At 43.8% G+C, this 25,047-nt stretch overlaps 1 protein-coding gene across 4 annotated transcripts in view; it reads right to left on the bottom strand.

Annotated features, from left to right (window-relative positions):
- Nucleotides 1-7,210: 7,210 nt before the first annotated feature.
- The window catches only part of LOC306835921 (transcription factor COE3), a 68,955-nt gene continuing 51,118 nt past the window's right edge, over nt 7,211-25,047 (bottom strand). For 2 of the 4 annotated variants that reach the window (XM_079362722.1, XM_079362721.1), the window contains exons 11-16: nt 17,295-17,383; nt 12,188-12,253; nt 11,776-11,947; nt 11,159-11,344; nt 10,549-10,716; nt 7,211-9,180 (exon numbers count right to left, since the gene is read on the bottom strand). In XM_079362722.1, the coding sequence (XP_079218848.1) occupies nt 9,149-9,180; nt 10,549-10,716; nt 11,159-11,344; nt 11,776-11,947; nt 12,188-12,253; nt 17,295-17,383 (713 nt within the window). In that variant the 3' untranslated portion in view covers nt 7,211-9,148. The remainder of the gene's footprint in view (nt 9,181-10,548; nt 10,717-11,158; nt 11,345-11,775; nt 11,948-12,187; nt 12,254-17,294; nt 17,384-25,047) is intronic. The other 2 variants (XM_079362724.1, XM_079362723.1) reach the window with 1 other exon arrangement.

Here is a 25,047-nt window from a genome sequence, read left to right on the forward strand (position 1 = left end):
GCTAATGATGCCTGTGGTGACTACAGGCTACAGTCAGCCCCCTAACGAAGGGAGCTGTGACACAGCCACAAGGGGTCCCATTTAAGCCAGGCGCACTCTGAAGTGCACTGTAAGCACCCTCCTTCTTTTTCGCTCGTGGCTAAGTAAATTCTGAGGAATGCTACGAATTTAGCAACCAGAGATACTGATGTCGGCAGACTTCTGTGGTTGATGTAAAAAAAAAAACAAGTCCGACATCAAAGCCGCAGACATGCTGTCCGTAATTGGCCATGTAATTGCTTAGGTAGCAGAGGAACCCCTTTAAAAATAATTTCCCACCTTTCATTTTAGCCGTCTTTTCTTACATTTTCACAACCTTAAAGTGGTGATCTGCATTAGCAGCCGTGTTATTATTATTATGTCTGCATTATTTGGAGGTTCACGTGTACCACTTCCGTATCATGCTGGCTCCGAGATAAAAAGGAATTCGATTAAAAAGAGGCTGAGACGATCTCATCATCCGCACTGTTAATCTCTGTGAAACCTTTAATTTTGGCCTAATATCTGCTTCCACTTCCGAGGGAGAGAGAGAGAGAGAGAGAGAGAGAGAGGCTGCAGGAGTGCACGTGCTGCACGCTCGTGCACGTGCTTGTGTGCGTGTGTGTGTGTGCGAGCATGTGAGCATGTGGCCATGCGTGTTGGTGTGTGCACATGTGTATGTCCATATGTGTGTGGGTGAAGTGGATGATATTGAGTCTGACTTCATAAATCACCCAGACACTGATAAACTCCCCATGCACCCACACACCGCTAATGGGCAACCCTTAAGGAGTGTGAGTGTCTCGTGCGGCGTTTGATTCAACATTTATTAACCCCCTCACACACACACACACACACACACACACACACACACACACACGCACTCCCCTCACATACGACACACACTCATTTGAGCCCCCAGAAAGAGCGAGGATTTACTTGGTGGCACTCGCAGCATTCGAGGCTTTTTGACCTGGCCGGGCTGTATTAATCTTAGAGGATAGTCATAAGATACATTTTAGCTTATACAACAACAACTACTTCTGCATTTCCCAACATTAGTTTCCCTCTCATAACTTATATCCTGTCTCCAACTCCCCACTTCCCATCTCATATCCTTGCACCTCTCCTCATTATAGAACAATTTTCTTTTCCCCACATCAAAAACAAACACACCCCGCGCTGCCATCTCTTGCTCCTCATACATGTCGACTCATAATTCAAACGTTATCACAACCTGCAACCCCTTGGTAAAAGTCCAGGGCTTAGAGGGGACCTTTGCAGAAGTTAATCCTGCAGCCACATCAGTGATTCATAAACAGCCACTTTTATTCTCCCTTAAAAGTTTCTCTGCTTTAAAAGAAATCAGAAAGTTGTTTTTTGGGGGGTTTTTTTTGGAAGAAATAAAGTGCAAGCTGAGCAATGCTGCCGGGAAGCCAGAAGAGTATCCGACATGCAGATAGGCAGCGTCCAACAGTCAGTCAGTCAGACAGATAGGCACAGGGAAAGATAGCTGGATAGACAGACATTAGACTGGGGCTTGGCTGCACTATCAGGTTTCCTCCCCCTCTGTCTGTCTGTCTGCCGGGACAGCCGGGGCCTCGGAGGCCCTGACACCGAGGCACCGCGCAGCCAGCCACGACAGCTGCCACAGCAGCATCTAATACCAACACACTCCACGCTACGCCGCAACTACAAAGACGAGTATCATCTCAAACATGGCACACTTTGATGCTCTTGTAATGATCTTTGTGTTTTGAGAGAGGACGAGGGAGGATGGAGGATTCATATGGTGCCTTTTTTTTTTCTCTTTTTGTTTTGTTTTTTAAGAACAAAGAGACCCCCCCCCCCCCCCCCCCCCCGGCATGAGCAAGGTTTAGGACAGTGATGATGAGACAGAGCAGGATTAAATGGGAAAGTAAAAGAAACCCTGAGAGGTATCAGCATGCGAGCGTGTGCACGTCGGTAACCTTGTATCAGTGTGTCATTGTAACCTTCTGAACTCGAGTGCTGGTCTGGGGGTCTCTAATTAGGACCGGCTGATGAACGGCCATGCATAACGTGAGAGCGGGCTCCTGCGAGCGTGTATCCCTGCATGTATCAATCTGTGACTGTGCAGCGCGGGCTTGTCAGCATGGTAAGGAGAGTGTCTCAGCCTAGAGAAAGTGCAGGTCTAGCCTTGGTCATGTTGACGGAGGGGCGGCACTTCAGAGGCTCCAGGACCCCATGGCACCAGTCTCCCCAGTCCCCCCAGACAGACTGGGAGCATCTGGGCTCTGTCAGCGCCTCTGGCCCCCGCAGACTCCGATCTATATGACGGGGGAGAGGAGTGGATTGGATCAGGGCGAGGGAAAATATGAGCCAGATTCCTCTGCCTTGTGCAAAATGCAGCTTTGCCAGTTAGCATGTTCCGTGTGTGTGTGTGTGTGTGTGTGAGAGAATGTGGTTGCATTAAATCCTGATAACAGGTCCCCCTGATTAATTTTGTATGATGTGAGATGCAGGTTATTGATTAGCAGCTAATGTTGGAAAAAGTCCTCTCTAAAGATTGTCCAATTAAGAATTAATTAAAAGTCTGCAGCTAAAAACATGCAAAGCCCGTTATGAGGGAAAAAAAAAAAAAAAAAGCTCCAGATTAGACTGACAGATTTCCTTCCAGAGCTTTCTCTATGAACGCCAGCGATGATTTGATCAAGTGTATATAGCTCAGGAAACTGATACACACACAAGACTAATTAATCCATACACTAAATTAGGAATGTAAATTGTGGTCCCAATTTAACAAGGTCAGCTTTAACTTCTCCCTTTACACTTTATTTAACAGAAGCAGGAGAGGGAGGAAAAAAAAAAAAAAAAAAGAGGGAGCCCTATCAATGTGCTTCGCTTATTATGATTGACGATTGATGATTAAGTCCTCCAGCTGACACACACCAGCAAAGCCGGTGAGTTGGAATTGGATGTGACACATACACAGTTCTGCGTGTTAGGTAATTCGTTGACGAGGGGCCAAATTCATTTATGGAACAGCGGTATTGGCAGGCATGGACACTCTCTGCAAAAACAACGATAATCACAGAGGTTTGGCGCGGCGTGACAAGGACTCTTCAGGGAAAGGCCCTTACACGCTGCTTTGTTGGCCGTTCCTCCCTAAGACGGAGAGAAACATCCGCCACTGTTCTTAAGATGAGAGTGGCTCGGAGCGGAAGAGGAGCGCTTTATGTAAGGTGCGCGTGCGGTGTTTAAAGGGCTTGATTAGCACTTGTTGGCTCTCTTTTGATTCCGTAGCTTTCAGTTTATTATTAAGTCTGGAAATATCTGGATTTAATAGAGATGAATCTTTACTTTTAGGGAAAACCAGTAAGTGTTTTTCTCTTTTTGGCTGTGTGGAATTGATGAAATAAAGGCGCTGATAAATCCCCTGTAATGAAACATGAGGGGGACCCAGTCTCAAGCCATTTAATCTCTTTTCACATTCTCCATTTTTTCTGCTAATGAGCCTTATTGACAATCAAACAGAAGCTGTCATCCCCCAGGATGCAACACTCCCAGCCCCTGCGTGTTTGTCATAGTGTCCTGGCAATCAGAGCCGCCTGCAAGACCAGGCTGGCAGTTAGTGGTTCTCACAGCAGCACTGCCTGAAAATGGCACACTTCCTGTAGAGTTGCAGCTGCCACCTCTGCTACTTCCATTACTTTCTATAGCATGCAGATGTTGTATCAACATTCCCTGCCAAGGGGACTGCAATAACTGTGAGATTCATGCCATGTTTCAGAGGCACGTCAATTTCTCAAGTGGCACAATTAAAGAGGAAAATACAGTACCAGGTTTTTCACAGGCGCTGAAATCGGAAAAGGGCTTTTTCACTTCTTCTTTTTTTTTTTCCAGAGGGGGGCCTGTTTCATAAGGGGCGCAGAAATCCACCCGATTTTTTTTTTTTTTTTACTGCCCTTTTCCTGAGTCGAGCTGTTCTGTGAGCCTTTGTGAGGCAGACCTGTCGTGACCCACAGCGGATATGGAAATGGGGCTAAGGTTTTATGGGCCAAACGGATTGGACACAGTCAAGCTCGGGGGGCATGAATATTGGATGTTATTTCTGGTCCCTTTTTATGTAATCCATTGCCAATACATTATTAATAGATGATATCATATCCAGAACTACTGGACAAAGCACTACAGAGGGGCGCTATGAAAGGAGCTCTATGTGCTGGAGACTGTGGCAGAAAAGTACAGTTCAAGTGATATTATTTTATCACCACAGCCTCACACTCCCTGACCAGGCAGTCTTTACAGGCTAATTTTTTGGACAAAGTGGAGTTCATAGAAGAAAAATACAGTGAACACTGTATTTCTTCCTGCATTTGTGGGTTTGAAATGCACTGAAACATTGATGAAGTATCAAATGACACCCAAATACAAGTTTAATGGATTTTGAAGCACAGGGATACTTTGCTCATCCTCCTTGACTGCAGCGAGTGAAGTGGAAATCTTGTGCAAGGATCTAGAGTCTTCCTTGCAAAGCTGCCTCCCTGTGTATAGTAGCAGGGGAGATGTGTCTTATCTGATGTGCCAATTCACTGACAGGAGGCTGCGCTAATGTGGGACTGTTTGATAAAAAAAAAAAAAAAAAAGGGTCAGAGTCCCCTGTTTTGATTTAAACGTAGAACTGTTCCAAAAAAAAAAAAAAAGGTCAGACGCTGTATTTTGATCCATTGTCATCTTGAAGTTATGATGTGGAGCTGTGCACTTTTTATGAGTCGAGCCGTATCCGACTTGTGTATAAACTTCATGAGTTGCGGCCGCTTTTTTTTTTCTTTCTTTTTTTTCTTCACGAAACACAACTCAGCGTTACACAAATCCGGTCCGTCCAAGAGCAAATCCTCAAAATGGACTTCTCAGCACTGCCCATCGAGCAGATAAACTATGTCCAGCTTTTAGTTTTACGGCCTCTCTTTATACTGTACACATTTGCGCGCAGGCATTATCCCATCAAGCGCCATTAAAAGTGCATGCATAAGCCCCTCAACAAGAGTTTTATAGGCAGTGTATGCGTAAGGTAATATTCTCTTTTTAAGGTCAGTTTCAATTGTTTTTTCTCATGGGAAACGGCCGATTGATAAAGAGCAAACAAAAAAAACCTCTCTTTTCTGAATGCTTGTCCTCCACGGCCTCAATGAAGGTTTCATTCCTTTATATCATCCAGCCCCAATTCCCAGCATGCACGGCCATTGTGACTCTTTCAACTGGGAGCTCTCCATTGACTGGCTCATTGTCCGGTCGCTCTTTTGTGTGGCGCTATCACCAGAGCACAATCTTTCACCTGAACAGCACAGGAGCGCAGCCTGGATATCGTCATGTATAAAGCTACTGAGTCACCCACGCAGATGCCAGGCTGCACAATTAACCCGGCACTAATTAAGAAATACTCGTATATCAGCTTTAAAAAAAAAAAAAAAGGAAGAAAAATCTCCGGCGATGCTTGTTAAAAAGTCGGTTATTCGTCAGCGTGTGTCACACAGAGTCTAATATTACCACTTATTGGGAGGAGGGTTTTTTTTCTTCATCTTCTTTTTTTAAATCTAACAATGCACGAGCAGATGTTAGAAGCGTGGCCCTCGGCAACACAAGGCTAGTTAAGATCGATATTGCTTTCAATATTTCTTTCCTTTGACAGATAACCAGTACTGAGGAAAGTCTTGATAAGAGTGGCAACATATGGATGTGGCGAGGCTCGCTCTCTTTTGATTGCGTGACCCGCTGACCTCTCCCTGTGTTTGAGAGGCGAGGCAGCCACATGGTTCGGTGGGGGTCTGTCAGGCTCTGGTTATGGGGCATTATTGACCCAGGATTTATAAATATTTAATGCACACATTAAGATCATGGTGGAGGGTGGCCATTAGAGTTCTCCAATAAAAGAGGCTCTCACGATGATTGAGTGGTGTGGCAGAGCTGGGAGCTGCTCGTTGGGTACAGGGAAACCTGCTGAGACAATCTAGTGTTCCTCCAGCCTGCCTGCGAGGCTTCGGAGCTCTTAAAACTGGCAACAACAGAGCAAACTTCATCAGTCATTTTTGATTGTACTTTTACCCTCACAATTGTTCTTTATGTGTCTTTTTTTGTTGTTCTCACTCACACACACACACACAGGCTGGTTGTTATTTTTGTTATGAGGTACACTCTCTTTGGTTTTATTTTGAAAAGCTAAGACAAAAGATCGTCCCTTTCTGCCAAAATTCTGTTTTTTGGGGGGTTTTTTAAACCGACAAATCGTTAAATAGACCAGAGCGGGCAAGGTGATAGATCCAAACCTGTGTATCAGAAGCAGATAGTGCAATGTCAGGAAAAGAAAGCCCATGTGTGCCCATTGTTATCAGACGCATTGGATTATCGAGGGAACGATTTGAAGCACGGGGCGATCGCTGCAGAAAATTAAATCTGTCTTTTTTTGAGTGTATCTGTCCTTTGCGCTATCAGCAGCTCCTGGACTATCTCCCCTGCACCGTCAGATCCTCCACCCGTGCATGCCGGCTGACATAATAAGCTGTGATATGCTGATTGCCACTCAGGTTCGCCGGCGTTTAATTGTGCATTAGAGGGAGAGGTGGCCTCGGACAATGTTGCCTTGATGAGAAATTGACATTTTGTGACCTGCTCTGGGCGACCACTCTGGATGCCAGATAAGATGCTCAGTTGTTTTTAAGGAGAGCTACTATTCTTCCCTCAAACACTTCTCCCCTCCTGTTTGACCCACTTGATGAGTATAGATTTCACAGCGGCCCCCCCCCCCCCTTTCAGCGCTCCAACTATGAGAGGTTCAAAACGATACCAGCCCTTATAGACAAAGGATAACCTTGCTCTTTCAATGTATTGATTCTTTATTAACTAGGTGGCTTAATGCAATGAAATGTGGGATTTGAATGAGCCCCATTTGGGCTGCTTTGAATAAAAAGCTTGCACTGTTTATGAATGACTACAATGAACCTTTGAAGCACCACAGATGCAGGGTATGCTGATACAGAGACCAGTAGGAATATGTCACAATGTCAGAGTGCTGTGCTGAAAGAATATGACTATAAAGAGCAGTTTTCATCTTTTATGGATGTTACACTTTTCCACAGGTTTCAAACAGTTATCTCTATGGCAAAGTCTAAACACTACAACTTACAGACGTGTCACAGGTTTGTCCTCAGCAGTGTTTACTGTTTTTTTTTTCTTTGTCCTGCTCGTCAGTTTGTCTGCCAGCCAAACTGCACTTTGAACTGAAGGAAGTCCACAGTTGAGGAGCTATTGTGTTTTTACTGAAAATTTTAATAAAACATCACTTATTCATTTCTGTTTCCATTCCAAATGTTGACATTTTTAAACGTTTTCTTCCCTGTAAACACATGTAAGCTATGTGGCAGAGTCATAAGTGGTGAGTAAAAATGACTTCTATACATTCTACAAAACAGAAAAAAAAAATACAACCACAAATGGAGTGTTTTTTTTTGCTCCAAGGTTGTCCCTCATGCACATTAGTCTCTATTGGATCTTAACAACTATCATATGGGTCACAAACAATTTATTTGACAATACAACCAACAAAGTTTTCTCCAAAAATGGTCTGTATAGATAATTTAAAATCAATATAAAAATAAACAATGAAGTTTGACTTCCCCTTTAAAAAAATGGACAGAGAGTCTTGACGGAGTAACACAAATTTTTTGAGGATACACATGAAATATATGCACATTGCATTTCATCAAATACAAAAAGAAAAAAAATGAAGGCAACAATTCTTGGCTGAATTATCTGTGCTGCATCACTATATTAAGGGCATGACGATTAATACATACATAATGAAAAGCAATATACAAAATTTCAGAGATAAATACATTATTTATAGTTGATATGTTACAAAATTTCCCTCAGTGAGCGCAAGTGTGTGTTTGAACAGAAGATGACAATGAACAACTATACTCCTACATTCTCAATGGGTTTTCGGGGTTTTTTTTTTTTAAATGTTTTTTTTTTTGTTGATCTAAAAGAACATGAAAAAGACAGATGTATAAATATTTAGCACAAGTTTGGCAATATCACAATAGTCTACAATTTTTTTTAACCACATAGAAAACACATAAGGGAGTTGGAGCTAGAAGGGAGAGACTGCTCCTCATCAACAAGAAACAGACTTCACAGTAGCCTAGGAATGCATTAATATACAGTGCTAGCAAAAAAGTTGAAAAACATGGCAAAACACACTTGCTTGAAAAGGAAGCTCTAGACATGGAGGTTCATCATATTCTTCAACAGAGCAGTGTTTTGTACACGTCCGTGTGCTTGTTGAATCAGAGAGGATTTTTTTTTTTCACTTTTGAAGATGATTTCTAGCTACAATAAATTACAAAATTTAAGTTAAAATGCAGGAATGAAACATGGTACAACCTTCCCCACCCAGCCCCGCCCCTTTTTTTTAACTCCTATTCGTTGTACTTTAATGAACAATTTTTCTACATTTATATATCTCATATATTTTCCAGTTGAAATTGTCTTGGCCCCTGTGTATTTTTCTCACACATAAAAATACAAAAAAGTCACATTATAAAGACACACAACTGTTGTGAATCTATTAAAAGAGAGTTGAAACAGAAAAAAACAATTTCTGAAGTTCGTTGGCAAATGTACTGTACATCAGTGTTTTTACTTTACAACCAGATGGTGAGTCCACAGAGTCGCTTCCAGTATCAGAGTACGTGGTTGATTGGACGCGTCCAAGGCCGAAGCACAACCCGACAGGTATACAAAATAAACCCTTCATCATCCCGTATCCTCTTCAAGGGTGGTTAATGTGTGTGTGAGTGTGTGTTTGTGTTTGTGTGTGTGTGGGGAGGGTGGGGAAGACGGTCCATACACAACTCCCACAGAAAAAAGAAAAAAAAAACGTTCCACATGAAATCCTTTTTTTTTTTTCTGCAGGTTTTTAAAAGTCTTTTTTCTTTTTTTCTTCATGTTTACAAAACAGAACAAGTGGTAGGTACTATACATTACACCAGCATTTGGCTGTGTGCTTGAGGGGGGGGTGGGGGTGGGGGTGGGGGGTGTTGGGTTGTCCTGTGAAGTGTGTAGACTGGTGCTTGAGATGATGAAAGTGCATTTACATAGGAGGGACGACCAGGCCGGACATGGCTGCAGAAAAACAGAAAGAGGAGAGAAAAGATTAGTTTTTGGGCTAAAACAGGTTTGAATATTCATATGAAAATTTACAAAATCATTGTCATTAAATGTGTGCATGCATATGTCTGAGTGCTGTGTGTGTGTGTGTGTATGTATGTATGTATGTGTGTGTGTGTGCGTGTGTGCATGTGAGCCTAGCCATCTGACACTGCACAAGTGCGTGAATGTAAGCCTTAATGTGCCTGTTTGCGTATGTGCCTGTGAGTGTTTGCAGTGTCCGCCGGCCTTCTGCTGCACGCCCTCCTAACGGGGAGGTGGAGGAGGAGGGGGGGGAGGGAGGGAGAGAGAGTTTGAAAACCTCCCTCCTGCTCTGACATTTCAGCCCCCAGCATGCCAGTCTCGCTATGTGTGATATTTCTCCTGGCGTTGGGGTAATGGCAAACAGCGGCCCAGACTCCCCAGAGATGCGGCCGTGGTGAAGGCAGAGCAACAACACGGTCACTTCCCACAATGCTACAGTATAAGACACTCCTCAGGACCCCCACCCCTCCACCCAACCCCATCTGATCCTTTCCAACGCTTCCTCTCCTCCCCTTGTCTCCTCCTCCTCCACTGTACAGCTGCATTAGTCCTACATTTCTCTGAGTCGTTCCTCGTGTCATTATCTAAGAGAGATTAGGCAAGATCAAAGGTAGCTTCCCTTATTTTACCGAGACCATCTGCTTCGGATATCATTAGCAACTGTACCTCACCCACAGAGTTTATATATTCAGTATTTTCACACGTTTTAACAATTAGGCGACTAGTGAAGTGCTGGGATGATATATTATTATATTGCTCTGAGTATATTTGTAGAGTCATGCTTGAAATGCTTTTAAGTTTGCCAGCGCAGATGATGGCAAGGCATTGCTCATTAATTTCTGCACAACATGTATTAATAAGTATGAACGTGTAGCAAGATGAACTTTAATTTCCCACTTCATTAAGCCCAATGTTATTAATCTTGGGGCACACACTACGGCTAAGCTTGTTTTCAAAGCAATCATGTTGGTCATGACACATGCACAAAACCTAATAAACATAATTACTAAAACAATTCTGGGAAGGGTCTTTTCCTGCGACATCGGAGGGGATCATTTGTATGAAAGGGCAACAAGGAGGCACATTTGCGTGCACGCGGCGTCTTTGCTTGTTTCTATACTGTACTTGCATATGAGTGTGAGATGATATGTTCTGTGTGTGTGTGTGCATGTGTGTGTGTGTGTGTGTGTGTGTGTGTGTGCGTGTGTGTGTGCATGTGTGTGTAGGTGTGTGTGTGTGAACTGAAAGGTGTAAATTGGCCTGTCAAAATGCATATATTTGTAATGATTAATCCCTCACCAAACCGGACAGAGGCCTGAGCAGCGGTATCTGACCAGTAGTCCGTAGGGAAGGGATGAGGGGGTGAGGGGGGCTCACCTTGCAGTCCGTTGCCGTTGGCGCTGGTGCAGGAGGGGGGTGGGGAGGCCTGGGGTCGGACCACAGGGGCGAAGGCGCTCTTTTGTTTAACTGTGGAGACGATAGGGAGGCAGAAGGGATGGAAAGGAGGGAGGGAGAGAGTGAAAACGTGCTGTGAGTAGTGCTCAAGAGGGAGAGGGCAGTTAAGGTAAGGCGAGGATAGTATTACTGCCAGGGGGGATACACGATCAGCACTCACAGGCCCCTACCATCAACATCTTGTCCAGTTGAACAAATACAGGTGGCATACGATGAAAAATACGCATAAAAAAAAAAGCATATTTCTCCTAGTCTGAGCTTCATGTGTGTGCTCTCCAAAGTACTAAAACCCAAACAAGCTCCCTGTGAATGAATAGTAATATATTATCACCATCAATAATGTTATAACCCTGTCAGAGGTGATTCATAGAAGTGAAAACGAATGTGGGAGCTGGAATTAAATCAGCGGCAGCTTAGTGCTACTACGGTGTAGCGATAGTGGCAAGCTACTCACTTCCATATGGGGAGTTGGCAGAGGATCCGTTGAGGAACCCAGGGGAGCTTGGCACTCCCAGGTTCATGCCGGCGTTGCCGTAGCCATTCATGCTGTTGCTGACGGTGTTGTAGCTCGACTGCTGCGGGGTGCTGCTGGAGATGTAGCCCCGGGGGGACACGCTGCTGGTGTTCCGGCTGTAACCCACTAAAAAACACGGGAGGGAGAAGGAAAAGGGAAAGTCGTTCATTTCTTTCCTTTAGTACAGTACTTCCTGATGTTTTCTGATGACAGTAAATGAGTATGACTTTTTTTATTTTATTTTTTTTTGTATTTTCTTTGCAGCAATCAAATCGCTTCATTCGAGCACAAACGGCACATGACAGTTTTATTAAAAAAAATCATTTACTTAGACTTGTTTCAGTCTGTTATGTTCATGCAAATGAAACAGTTTAACAGTCTTCAACAACAACATTTCTTTCTGTGCCTTGATTTTAATGATTAAAAAAATGGAATATAACTACTTTTATGTTTCTGAAGCCCCCCCCAAGGACCTCCCACAAGTCCCTGGACCCCACTTTTTTTTTTTTTTTTTTTGTACACCGGTAAGTTATGGCACCATACCCTAAATTACATACCTTGGTCATTCCCTTGTGACTCAGACACATTGACTGCTAGCTGGCTGCTGAAGGAGTTGACTCCCATCATGCCGTGGGAGGCTGTGTTAGCGAGCGAGGGGATCTGGTTGTGGTTGCGGGGAACGCTGTACAGGGCCTCGGCGATGTCAGCTGCCCTCTTCAGAATGATCTCCTGAGAAGCGCAGAGAAGGCAGAGGTTTTGTTATTCAAGTGTTTTTTTTATAGCTGTATGTTGTTGTTTTTTTTGTTGCTTTGATGCATAGTTCATGGCTATATGGTGAGCGCATGTAGCCTACATAGCTCCAGATATAGTGGTTGAAAATACCCTTTGGTGATCCTATCAGTACATTTTCAATGGTTTTCACATTTAGCGGAGGTTTAAGTGTGCTGAGGCAGCTGCGTCCATACAGACCTGATTGTTGTGGGGCATTCCATACAGGGCTTCAACGAGATCAGCCGCCCTCTTCAGCAACACCTCCTGATGAAGAAAACAGAAAGAGTAAATGTTAAGACCCACACAGATTATGTTTGAGACCCCAGTGGTCCGCACTGTAACAAACAATATCCAAAGCAACATTACCCAGCAGGCTCGTGCAGAGCTTCGGAAAAGGTTTACATATTCAAGCGCTAAATAAAAGCCGGCACTGATTTAAGAGGCACAGGCGCTGCTTTTATACAGCACCACCACTTTGCTCCTTCCAACCATGCAGAGCAGTGAATAATGTTCCCTATCTTAATTAAACTGGCATAGTCCTTTAAAAACAACACCTCACCCCTGATTCTGGGCTCCACGTTTGCTCTGGAGTTCAGCACTGCGTCCCCTCTCTTCAGAACAATAAAGTGAATTAGCTCTGGGTTAATCTAGTTCTGTTGTAATGACATTAAGGAATTTTTCAATTAACCTCTTTGACTGGCTGTTGCAAAGGACTTCACAAATGACTTCCCATCCAGCAAGAGCTGGGTGCTTGTGCCTTGGGGACACGGATGCTCAGGATGTGGTCTTATCCATGTCTGCATGCTTGCCCCCGCTTGACAATGCGGATTAGCTGTGTTGCTTTGGCTCTTAACACTGAGAATGAGTTGGCCCCAGATCCTGTTTCCCCCCACTCGGTTTTGGGCTTTGAGCAAGGTGGGGTTTGGCCCGTTTGTGTGTCTTTATCTGCTCTTTGAATTCAGCACTTACAATTAAATCCCTCTCAAGCAACCAGGCTGCTCTCTTTGTTTTCCATAATACAGAAGGCAATATGCTCAATGAAAACCCTCTTCTCCTTTTTGAGTGCATCTAATCTGACAAAGGCAAGTTGCAGACATGGCTGCTGCGTGTGTTTTTAAAATGCTCGCTTGTTGTCACCTGCTGTAGAGCAGAGATTTGTCGACTGTGCTGTTAGAACTCTGGTTAAAAGCAATGCAAATCTGTCACCAGAAACATCTCAGATGGTGCTTGTTTTCTTCCCACATTCGCTGTGTTTTCTTTTGCGGGCCTCGGTAATTTGTCTGAAGTGTTCCATCACTTGGCAATAGCAGTGTGGGATTAAGACGGCAGCTGCCGTAAATGAATGTAAACACAGCCTTCGCGCCTTCAAACAGCGGCCTCCAAGACTTGGCCTGCGTTTCCAAGGCACAGCGTATGTAGTGTGTACGGAGTGTGTGTATGGGCCCTTTCATCCAGAGGAGCATATCTAGCGCACTCCTTGATTTATCAAGATGAATCACTGTAGAAGCCACTTCCAGCGTGTGCCATGCTCTCTTATAGAAACATATCGCTTAATCCACCCCAAGTTACCGGATGGGTGGCTCTTAGAATGGGCATTTACCTCTGAAATTGGTGTGTATGCTCAACGTTGCATGCATCTAGTTTGCATACAAATAAAGAATTATGGTTGTCGTGAGGCAGGTAGACTAAATGAGAGGACCAGCTGTCTTGATGTGTTCTCATCAGGCAGAACAGATTTCTCTCTCTCTCGCTGAGTGAGATAAAGTGGCTTTCTTTCTTTTTGTCTGCAGTTAATAATTACCAATAATCTATTCTATCATATTTCAAGATCTCCTACATGGCTCTCAATTTTAAACAACAATTAAAGCAATTAAGACTGTCTCGTTCACAAGCCATGTTTCATTCTCTGTAAAACGTCCTCTCCCTCCTTGTCCATATGGTACTTTGCAGCAGTGACATAAGGACAGCTTGGAAAAAAGGAGGAGAGGAAACGATATTGCCTCTCATCCTTAATCTGTCGTTTACCGCGTGGTGTCTTAACTAACCGAGCTGACTCGCAAGGCTATGCTTAAGTGGCAACCTAGTCATATCGGCGGATGATGAGAAGTGCTGCACCCAATCAAGGAAGAAGTTTGTTTTCTTCTGACGAGACGCTTTCATGCGTATCAGCTCACGCTGTGAATACGATTAACACGGAATAGTGTTCTGAGGGCATTTCCATGTAAATCTCAATACTACTCCAGCATAAGTGTAATTGGCTTTCTTGTCATGGAGACATATCAGAACACACCATGTTAAATTGAAACAATTAAAGGCCTCAAATGATTTCTGTTGTTCTGTGACAAACGCGTGACAGATTTCTGCTTTTGTTTCGCCTTGCTTTGCATAAAGGTCTCGTGTTCAACAACTGTTTAAACGGGGCGCCGCTCCGATGACAGATCACCCAAGATTTAGAGGCTGTTTGGCGTTATCGCCGAGAAAAATGAGAGGAAGCCATAACAAATGATGTGTTCTAAAAAATATCTAACAATGAGCAGACGTGCTCTGAAACAGCCCCAATGTGATTCTTCAAGCGCTAGATTAACATGGATGTTGTATTTATATTATCACAGTTAATAAAAGAGGGCCTAGGTTATGTAGCTTGGAGTGCTAATGCCATTATAAAACTGTAAGGCAATTACTCTGTTAGCTCTAGCCTGAGGTAATGAATGCATTTAGAAGCATAGGGCCATTAGATGAAGGTACTTCAAAGAGCACAGGAAGAGAGATTCATTTAAATACATGGGTAATTGCTTGACATGAACACATTTGTAATATTTTCTCCTTGTGGATTACACAAAGAATTGGAAAAGAATGGGCTTATGCTCATTTTGGGAGGAAAGAAAAGAATCAAAAGCAATCAGCTTAATAATAAAACAATATTGAGTTTCCACTTTTAATTTCATAATGAATCTAATTTGTTACAGAAGAGAGAAATTGAGTGTGATATAATGTGATATCCAGTCTATTTGTCCATTACTGCCAGAGGGCACAAAATGGTATTATAAATTGTCTTTTTTATATTATGAATAGAAAATTGTTTTATAACAAGATCTTAAAAAGGAGGGTGAATTCCAAAGTCTCTGTTCACTTAACGCGATGCCCGCAAACCAATCTCCTTTCTCATCACTTGACTGCTCACACTTATTACTTTCATATTCACCCTGGACTTTGCATTGAATTTTTATATCTCTACTCCTCCCACAGGGTCAGACTGTCATCTACGATGTTGTCTTAGAATTACGAGGTAAACTTCAATCAGAGGCAGCTTCCCCCCTTTTTTCTCTGTGTAGCAACAATATTAGCGTGCATCCCTTGCTATCCATGAGCACTCCCATATTGGCTTTCTGTCTCCTTACAATTACCACGTGTCTTACTGGTCCCAGGGAGAAGGCTGGTGGAAATCAATATAGCGCAGTAATATTATCAACTGGAGGGTGAAGTCATGGGAGGGGGGGGTATAGAGGCGGTGAGTGGGCCTGGTGTCGATTTGCCTTTCTGCTAATGCACACCGTGCGTCCTCCAGCTTTATCTTCTTTTTATAGAGTCTCCCTACCCTCACCTGCACCCTGTAATGGCTGTTCTCTATATGCCGTTTTCTGTTCTCATTTCAAATGTACATGCCAGCCGCAGCCCGCCGCCGGCTGCTTTATTGGGAATGTGCTTTTGACCCCGAGAGCTGACCCTCAGATGGCAGGCTTAACAATGACGAATCACTCGGTGGGATCATTTACATGCCCCCTGAACCCCATATTTGGGTCCATTAGAGAGCAAATCAAATATTTATGTTGTTTATTGGAAGTGCAGGGTTTCATCTCACTCTGTGATTGTTTCATGCAAAGGGCTGGGAGACCGTGCTATATTAAGTATACACACAGCCAGGAAACTAATCTTGGGTTCAGTGTCAAAATCTGTCTCCCAACCAAACAGCGACTTTGTATTCAAGGAAAGAGGTGAGGTTTCTGTGTAATAAAAGCCGTGTTTAACATTGTTGCGCTCGTCGTTGAAAGGATGTGGATTTCACAAAGACACTGTGGCTTTATAAAATTGAAACAGTGTGTGTAGCTAGTTTGGTCAGTGAAGCCTGCGGAGATAGAGAAAGCCATGTGGATATTAAAGGTAAGTGTACTTTACCTTTTGGTCCACGTTTACAGTTGAAATTAGAGCAACATTTCATGTCTAGGTGTTGTTTCCTGTCTCCACAGGGACCAGGTCTAATTGAAACACTTCATATACCGAAGCAGGGACTAGCTGTGATGTTCCATTTCTCCACATTGCCTTGGTCAAACGTCTGTAGCTACCACACAGTCTGCTCTTTATTAAATTGTCCGTTGGACGTTAATGATATTGCTGTGTTGCATGCTGGGATTTAATAGATAAGGTCTTTAAAGGTTTTACAGTATTATTAAAACTCCAAGGTGGCCACCGCTTTACTGCATGCCGAGGGCTTTTGAATGGACTAATCAGTCATATTATTACACTTGACACATCTGGAACGTCAGTCACCAAAATTGTTACTGGCAGGGTAGCAATTAGTGAAAACACACAGATAGATTTTATCAATAGGAAACGGGAGGAATAAAAGAATCAAAGGGAATGAGAAAAGTAAAAGAATCAAAGAGTTTCTGCAGAGGGAGGCAAATAAAAAAAAAGAAAAAGAAAAGAAGAAGAAGCTTAGTTTTCATGTTCAGGTCTTTCAATATGGCAACCTATTCATGTGTCACAACAGTGTGACTAAAACTGATGTGGCTTTCAACTCCTTCACCCAGGTTCAAAAGAAAACAATAAGAAAGCCGAAGCATAATAACATGCAGTCTTTGTCTATTAGCTGCAGTAAGACTAGGGGGTTTACGGCACAGGGTTCTGTAAACAAAAGATTAAACCAAATCGAGCTGCAGAAAATGAAAGGAAAACATGAGTGGGGTAATGAGGGTGCAGACGTCGTTTCTGACCAGATTACCATCTCCACAGACTACTGGAGAGGAAAACGCCTGATTGAGCTATTTTACCACACAGAGAGTTTACGCCTCTCTCCACACACAAAACCAATACCATTACCACGCTGGTTAGAGGGTAAGCCACATATGTGAAGCAAAGCTGTCACGGTTTGGGGTCACAGTGCGCTGCCTTGATGCTAATGTTTTGTTTATTCGTCACATTCAGAGCATTAAGGCATTAAAAGGCAGACAGCTCTGTTTCATTGCTGTTCAGTGTTTTGGGTTTTTTTTTTTTTTTAAACTTTGCTGCAGAGGCTTTTTATACTGACCTTTGGTAACCTCTCAGGGTCGCCGGGATGTCTGGGGATGACCTTCTGCAGCCTCTGGAAACCATAGTCGATGGTTGGCTCATTCAGGGCTGAAACAAACACAAAGACAAGATGAAAATTAGAGCTATTCCAGCGACCAAAGACAGGAAGAAACTAATCTGTTGGAATTTACAGAACAAAAGTCATTTCGGAATTCCTAATTTCATCGAAACCTCAGGGGTGGGACGACGTTTTATGAAACATCATCAACTCCAAAGGAGGCAAGGGATGGAAAATGACACAGGCTCCTCTGACACTTGTGTCACCGAGTGTTATTCCATTAACAGCCGTGATGACCTACATCAGCCTGAGAATCCTTCACAGGGACCCTCCCCCTTTTTTTTTTTTATCTGCCCAAGAATATTGACTACAGCAAACTACATAGTGGGGTCTTTTAATCTAACAGAGCCTTAATAATCTGTGAAAGGCTGTCCACACATTGATCTAGTGTAAGTTGCTGTCATTTTACCCCTTCTGCACCAACTGTACTGCAACAGTGGGCCTGTGAAATACGGCGGCAGATCCCATGGAGCCATTAATCTCTCCCACCCCTCAAATAGTAATCTGGGGCATGAGGCATATTGGGCGATGAATCAGAGGCACAAAGTAAATGAATCATAACCCAGACTTTGGTGAGAGCGGGGTCGTTTTATGTCTGACAGTCCTAATGGGTAATTGAAGGCTTCCTTACAGCTCCGCCTGATTCTAAACAATCATGTGTACACTCACAGGCAGGACAAGGAAAAAGGGAGGGAGGGCAGAGGAAAGGAGAGGGGAAGGGGTGGAAGGGAGGTGAGCAGCGTAAAAGGGGGAAGGAACGACTTAATAGAGAACATCACTTCTCAATGTAGATATCATTTTCAGGAGAGTAACTCCGGCGAGTAAGGCGCTTCATAAATCAATGGCTTTCTATGGAGACTAATAAGAGCTGCCTGCCTCTATTCATTGTTCAGCCTGTAATTTGGCCCATCACTCATTACTCAGCATGTAATTTCAGCATTAACACCGCACAGCTCGCTGAACCTGCCGAACACCACAGAATGTGAATGCAAGTGAACGTCACCCCCCTTAAACACACACACTGCACACACACTGCACACACACACACACACACACACACACACACACACACACACAGGCAGCGGGCCTACTGAAGCGCAAACCTTGGAGCCACCGCAGGAAAACGAGCGTTTATGTTTCTCACTCTTTTCTTTTGTTCCCACTCATCTTTGATACACATGCAAGCATGCTCACACACACACACACACACACACACACACGCACGCATACTGTACCTACTCACGCATACATACAGCAGCCTTGTACTGACACATGCACCACTTCTTCCAAAACCTGTATACAGTAATTGCCAGCTCGAGCGTGAGCCAATGGAGCAATTATGTGTTCAAGCATGGACAATGCAGGGTGCTAATCGATAGCAAGGATCTAGCTTGCAAATCCTGTGGCAACAGGCACACCTGAATAAACCCCACGCCACACAAACATACACTGCTGGAAATCTGATTTGACGTGTCATCATGCGTCCCCATAACGACAAAGGTCCACTTGGCTATTTGGGGGAACGCCATCTTCTCCTTAATAAAGGATTGATCTGCCGTATTGATCGTACATGACAAGGCTGTGGCGAGGAATTTGCCCTCTTTCTTTTGTTATTTCCACCTCCCCCTTTCTTATCTACGCACTGTGGCTGTCCCATACATGTGTACACACAGGAGCATGCATATGTGGAAGTGGATGTGTGTGGAAGTGCACGCGCCCGGTTAAGAGAGAGAGAGAGAGTGTGTGTGCGCACTGCGCGGAAGCCCTGCCAGACCCCGCTGCTCAGTGTGATGTAAATTGTGTATGTGTAAAAAGCACTCCATAATCAGGCCATCCATCATCAGAGGCTGTCAGTGGGCTCTCTCAGGGTGATACATCACGCTCTCCTGTCCTCTGCCTCAGCTGGGGCCTGCACAACCCGCCAGGCATGCTGGGAACACAGCCGGAGAGACGTACAGTACAGGACGAGACCTAAGGTTGGGAGAGGTGTTCTGTTTGATGTGGCTTTCCAATGATAATGATGCCCTAGTGCAAATGCAGACCTAAGAAATATCACACACGTGATCTGAAGGGTAGGATATCCTGCACCCAAAAAGAGGTATGAAATGTCCACATGAGGAGAATTTTAATTTTCTCATACAGCACCAGTCTCCCATTTAGAGTCGTCTTGGTATGAGGTGAACACATGGCTCAGTGTTGTGCAGCAGCAGCCCAAGCGCCAAGCATGATCTCTGCATGTCGACATGTCGCCATCTCATCTATCATGGAGATGATCTTTGTAACAACCCCGGCGTAATGAAATTGGTGACACAGACCGCCATCTGCTATTGATTTCATGCAAATGCTTTTGACAGCTGATGGAGACTTGCATTAGCGCTAAACGGTGCTGTCAGTTGATGAGTTGACAGTTTTGTAGTCGTAGCATGTACACTGGGTGCAGACAGACACAGACAATGTCAATAATCCTGTAAGAGCTACTGATGATATATACTGAGCACTTATATTCAATCTGGACAATAAATGCGTTATGTGTGAGTCCATCGTGTTGCTCCGCGCATTTTTTTTCTCCACAGCAAAGATTTTCTTTCATCTGCTGAGCTTTTACAAGAGTCATTGAGGCTGCTCTTTGTACATTTCCTTTCACCACACATGTTGACAGAAGCTTCTCTCTATCCCCTCTCTTCTTTTTTTTCTTTTCATCCACATCTTCATCCTTTATCTTTGTTTTTTTATTTTTTTTTAATCTTGGGTACAACCTTAGGTCCCAACTTTACACTCTGTTGTTAGCGTCACTCTCAGCCTCGAGCAGGCAAGTCTGCAGTGCCCTTGCATGACTCTGCGCATGCCAAAATTAGTTTGGCCCTCTTCGTGCTTCCAACATAATATAGTGGAAGAGAGATGTGGTGGGGGGGGGGGGGCAGGGGGGGGGACTCATCTTTTTACCCCCCCCTTCTGTACAGATTCTGCAAGGAAACATGAAACCCTCCACACACATCCCATAAATCCTGTTCTGGGTGGGGAGTCTAGCCGAGGGGAGGAGGGACCCATGGAAGGTGGCGGTGGAGGGACTCAGGCGGGAGGTATGATAGGGGCCGGTGTGTTTGTGTGTGTGTGTGTGCATGTGTGCGTGTGTGTGTGTGTGTGTGTGTGTGTGTGTGTGTGTTGGGGGGGGTGGAGGGGTCGCTGGCACGTTCCAGTCACGCCCGCTTCCCGGCTCGCGGCCAATCAATACCACTTTCCTGTTTTAGAGGCGGGTAATTATGAGGTGGAGAGATTGTGTGACCCCTCACCCCTGCTGCATTACTCGCCTGATATTAAGATAAATTGCCTGATTTTGGGTAAACATATGCTGCAATTCAAACTGTCAGCACTGGTTTGCTCAGGGATAATTTGTATTGATCTCCTGGCTTCTTCCCCATTTTGCTTACTGACCTCACGGATAATTAGAGAAAAAGAGACACGGGGAGGTAAGGCAGGGCTTGCATCTGAATACTTTGTAGAAGCGAGGAAGAGCACATGGGTTGGGGAGGGAGGGGAAGGGGGGGGGGGGACATTATGGACTAATAGAATTTTCATTTGCTTTCATTTTCTGTCCAGATTTTGACAACCTGTGTGTTTTGCTCAATTACAACTCATATCTTTTCCCCTGCTTGTGCTGCACAAAGAAAGATATCATTGTTCATAAACACGTTGCCTTAGTTTCATTTCAGAGATAATTAGAGTTTAACAAAAGCCCAACGTCAGATTGAACAGCTGATCACGGAAATTATTGTTGCCATATTTTGACTCAAAAGCACAGCTTTCTTTCCTCTGTTTTCGCCGAGGTTTTAGCAAATATTCTGTAATTTTTTATTTTTTCTTCTCACTCTAGAGACTGAATGATCATGTTTCAGAATATGAACAAATGGAATGCATGACTCGGTGTGCAGCTGTGACCATATCATTTCCAATTTTGAATATCACACATGCGCATGAGCATCCATGGCAGGGTTTCAGTGGAATTTCCTCTGCCTGGAATGTGCACTTCCCCAATCTCATTTTGATCTGACGCCTTAATCTGCCTTGTCCTTTCATGCTACAGTCACATTTTTTTTTCTTCTTTTTCTGAGAGCTTCTTTAGCGGCTACTAAAATGTAGAGTGGATGCCATGTTACATGGCATTTGAGTGTGGTCTGTTGCTCCTTCTACATGTTGTCTGGAAATAGGACACGAGTAAACGCTCCACAGGAACAGTGTAACATGGCCGACGTTGGCAGCCAGAAGTGCTTACATGGCAATACGGCGCGCAGTGCCCTCGGTCTATATAGAAGTGGATTGAACACAAGTATTGACTTACAGTATGGGAGTATAAACATGGGGAAATGTTTGAGCAAAGCAGTAAATTTAAGGGAAATTGTTCCTTGTTAAGTCTGTGAGCCTGAATGGAAGCTCGCACAGAGTACTAGCATTCCTGCCAGCCATTACAGCTTATTACGATAACTCTATCTTTCCAGGAGATAAAAACGTAGCCTTGTTGCCATTTGCCAGCTATTACTTTCGCTAATTATACTTAACTGCTTCGAGCTTATCTCCACTCCTCCTACACCATTGAGCAGTTATTTTTTTCTTTCCCCTTAACACAAATTAGAGGTGGAGTGGGAGTTGGAAAAGGGGGAGACAGATAAACAGTGCAGGCAGAAGTTCATTCAAGTGTTATTGCATTTGTGACTTGTCAAAGTGAAGCCTTCTGGGCACCTGGAGTCCGTTAGATGGATGAAGTACAGAGCAGCTTCAAAATACGGAACGACTTCGTCTCGACGACTCCAGCAGAGAATGAGTGAAAATCTTGTTGGAGTAACTAAAGAGTTAAACCTGAGAACATGGAGAGAGTCAGATTTTAGGAAGTCATGCTCCTGCTCCAAAGTAAAGATATGTTCCAGTTTAAAGAAAGTAGAAAACACACATGCAGGTGTAGAGTCCATCTTGTAAGAAAGAAAGAAAAAAAAAAACAAACCAAGCCAAATTGGAATTTTCACAGCAAACCCACGCAAAGCAAACCTCATCTGTTTTAACACTGACCATATCATCTCCATCCACTGCAGCCAGTTATCACTGAGTGATTCCATCTCCAGCAGTCTCAAGATGAACAGGAAATTAAAATTTCAAAGATCTGCAGTTAGGATAAATCAATGAAGACAGATCAATGTTCATTGAAATTTCATGAACTTTGAGCCAATACAGATGAAAAAAAAAGCCTCGACAGTTACAGTCTCCAGCAGATATTGCTCCTGCAACAGATAAAATGTAATTAACACGGTTAAAAGGGAGCAATGTTACAGATTGCACATCCATAATTTCTGACTCCCTTCATATCGGCTGTATTATTAGAAAGGGCCACAGACACCTGTTCAATCCTCTTAGATGACAGCTAAAGTATGTGTGCCACTTCTCTAAGGACACCGGCGGACTTTCACACATTACTGGCCAACAGAAATCAAATGGGTTCCCTTCACAGCTGATTGCAAGCGCAAATTAATATTGTAAAATGAAGATCAATACATGGACGGGGCACAGATCGATGACGGCTAAATTACGGCCGCGTTTTCCCCCTCATTCAAGATGAGTTGTGTTTTCCTCTCAAAGTCAATACCGAGCTGCCTCCCTCATTCATTTCTCAATAAACTTGCCGATGAATTTCAATCAAAATGCAGCAGTGGAGGAGGAGGAGGGGGGGGAGTTCTTTTAAAGCCCGTTGGGTGTGGATCATACTGAAAATGGGGCAAGAAGAGGAGGTAGAGAAAAGAGGAGGAGAAGGAGGGGCAAGATCCTCGTCTATCAAGAGCCCCCCCCCTCCCTGCCTCCCTCCGTCTATCTTTCCCGTGGCAGAGGACTGATGCTGTGACTTAGTGAGGACAATCCATTTTAAGAGCCATTACAAAACAGACCTCTAACGATACCGTGGGACAAAAAGTGGGTCCAATTAAAATTAAATCAATGAATACCATCCTTACTGGGTTGGGAAAAAAAAAAACACACAGCCCATACTTTCATTTTTCTCTTGAAAGATACCCACAATGCATTTCCCGGAGCGATGTAATGGGGGGAAAATACATGCTCTAACTGCAAGTGCTCATTTCAATCAATTTCCCGGAGCTGGATTTCACAGGTCACTTGCTGATAACACGCTGTGGAATAATGCCACAGTGTGCCTCTCAAAGCCTACCTGACAAGCTGCCTGACAGTGGGGGAGTGCGAGCACGTGTCACGTCAGCCCTCTAATTGGACACAAGGACCTTCCTCCGTGGAACCTTGTCGCGCTCCACATAAAGCTCACAAGGCCTTCAAACTGGGCCCGTCTAACTTGGCAACCAGTGTCTGCTCCGTTTCCTGCGGAGCTAGTGCTAAATACCAGGGTTGTAATGAGACAGGCAGGTATGGGGATATGGCGAGTGGATAACACGCTTTGACACATGCTAAAACTGTTGTGCCAACTGGTAACAGCCCACTTGACTGTGGCGATGACATTTATAAATGCCTGATTCATCCTAACTCGCAGCAGTTCGTACTTCAGAGGGATCCTTTCCTTTTAAATCAGCAGAAAAATTAAGAATAGTCCTGACTTTGAAACAGTTTTTTTTTCCCCCCCTTGAAGCAGATTCAGACATTGGGAATTCAAAGTATTTTGTGAGCATTTGTTTCCAAGCGAGGTGATTTTCATCAACAGAAATGAGCATCACAAGAACTCGTAGTCAAAAAAAGTTTCACAAACTAAAAGGCTGCTAACTAACTACAACTGAAATGTGTGTCTAGAAAACATAAAACAATACAATTAAAATGTCTTCAGTTGTGGGTTTTCAAAGACTCTATTTTTGTAGTTGTTTCTAGCGGATTTTGTTTTGCTCAGTGACACAGGCACACAGACTTTTAAAGGCTGTGCATGTGTGTTAGATGTATATATTTTTTGATAGTAGATATTTGGGGGTTTTTAAAACATTTTTGTTGGCCCTTTCAGGTCGCACACCTGACAGGTTTTGCACTTAAAAAAAAACAACAATAAAACACAACAAAATTTGCAAAAAAGTTCAAAACACGAGCTAAACTAAATCAAAATAAACGCAGAAAACAAATGAAAATTAAAAACTATTACAACCTTGTTTCCGAGACATCCTCCACATCCAGTCTGTTTACATACCTCCCTGAATGCCTTTGATTATAGCATATCTTTGCTGTAGGCCACACCCCATCGCTGACCAACCAAATACCAAACCCAACCCTGCAGGACAGGAAATGAAAAGGAAGCGCTACATCTGATCAACTTCTGAGTCTGCGACTTCAAAGTTTCGGCATGGGTGGAGGAAAAGAGACGTAAGGATAGACCCGAGTCACTCGCTGAACAGCACAGGGCCCGCTCTGATGTGGACAGATAAAGACGTCTGTGTTTGTTTATCTTTAAAAATGTTTAAGAGGGGAGGGTTGAGACTGCATGACATTATGTTCCTCTTTCGAGGAGTGAAGCCGGAAGAGGGGAGGGGATTTCACTATTTATATCTCTGCTGGTTATATCTATTGGCTTCTATTCTACATGTAAAGACGTATAAATGATGTATTAAACTGAAAAGACACACTGCTTCAGCATCAGGAACATCTTCCTTTCCGTCCCTTACAGGCCTGACAT

Source organism: Symphodus melops (assembly GCF_947650265.1).
Source record: "Symphodus melops genome assembly, chromosome: 15".
Classification (NCBI taxonomy): Eukaryota; Metazoa; Chordata; class Actinopteri; order Labriformes; family Labridae; genus Symphodus; species Symphodus melops.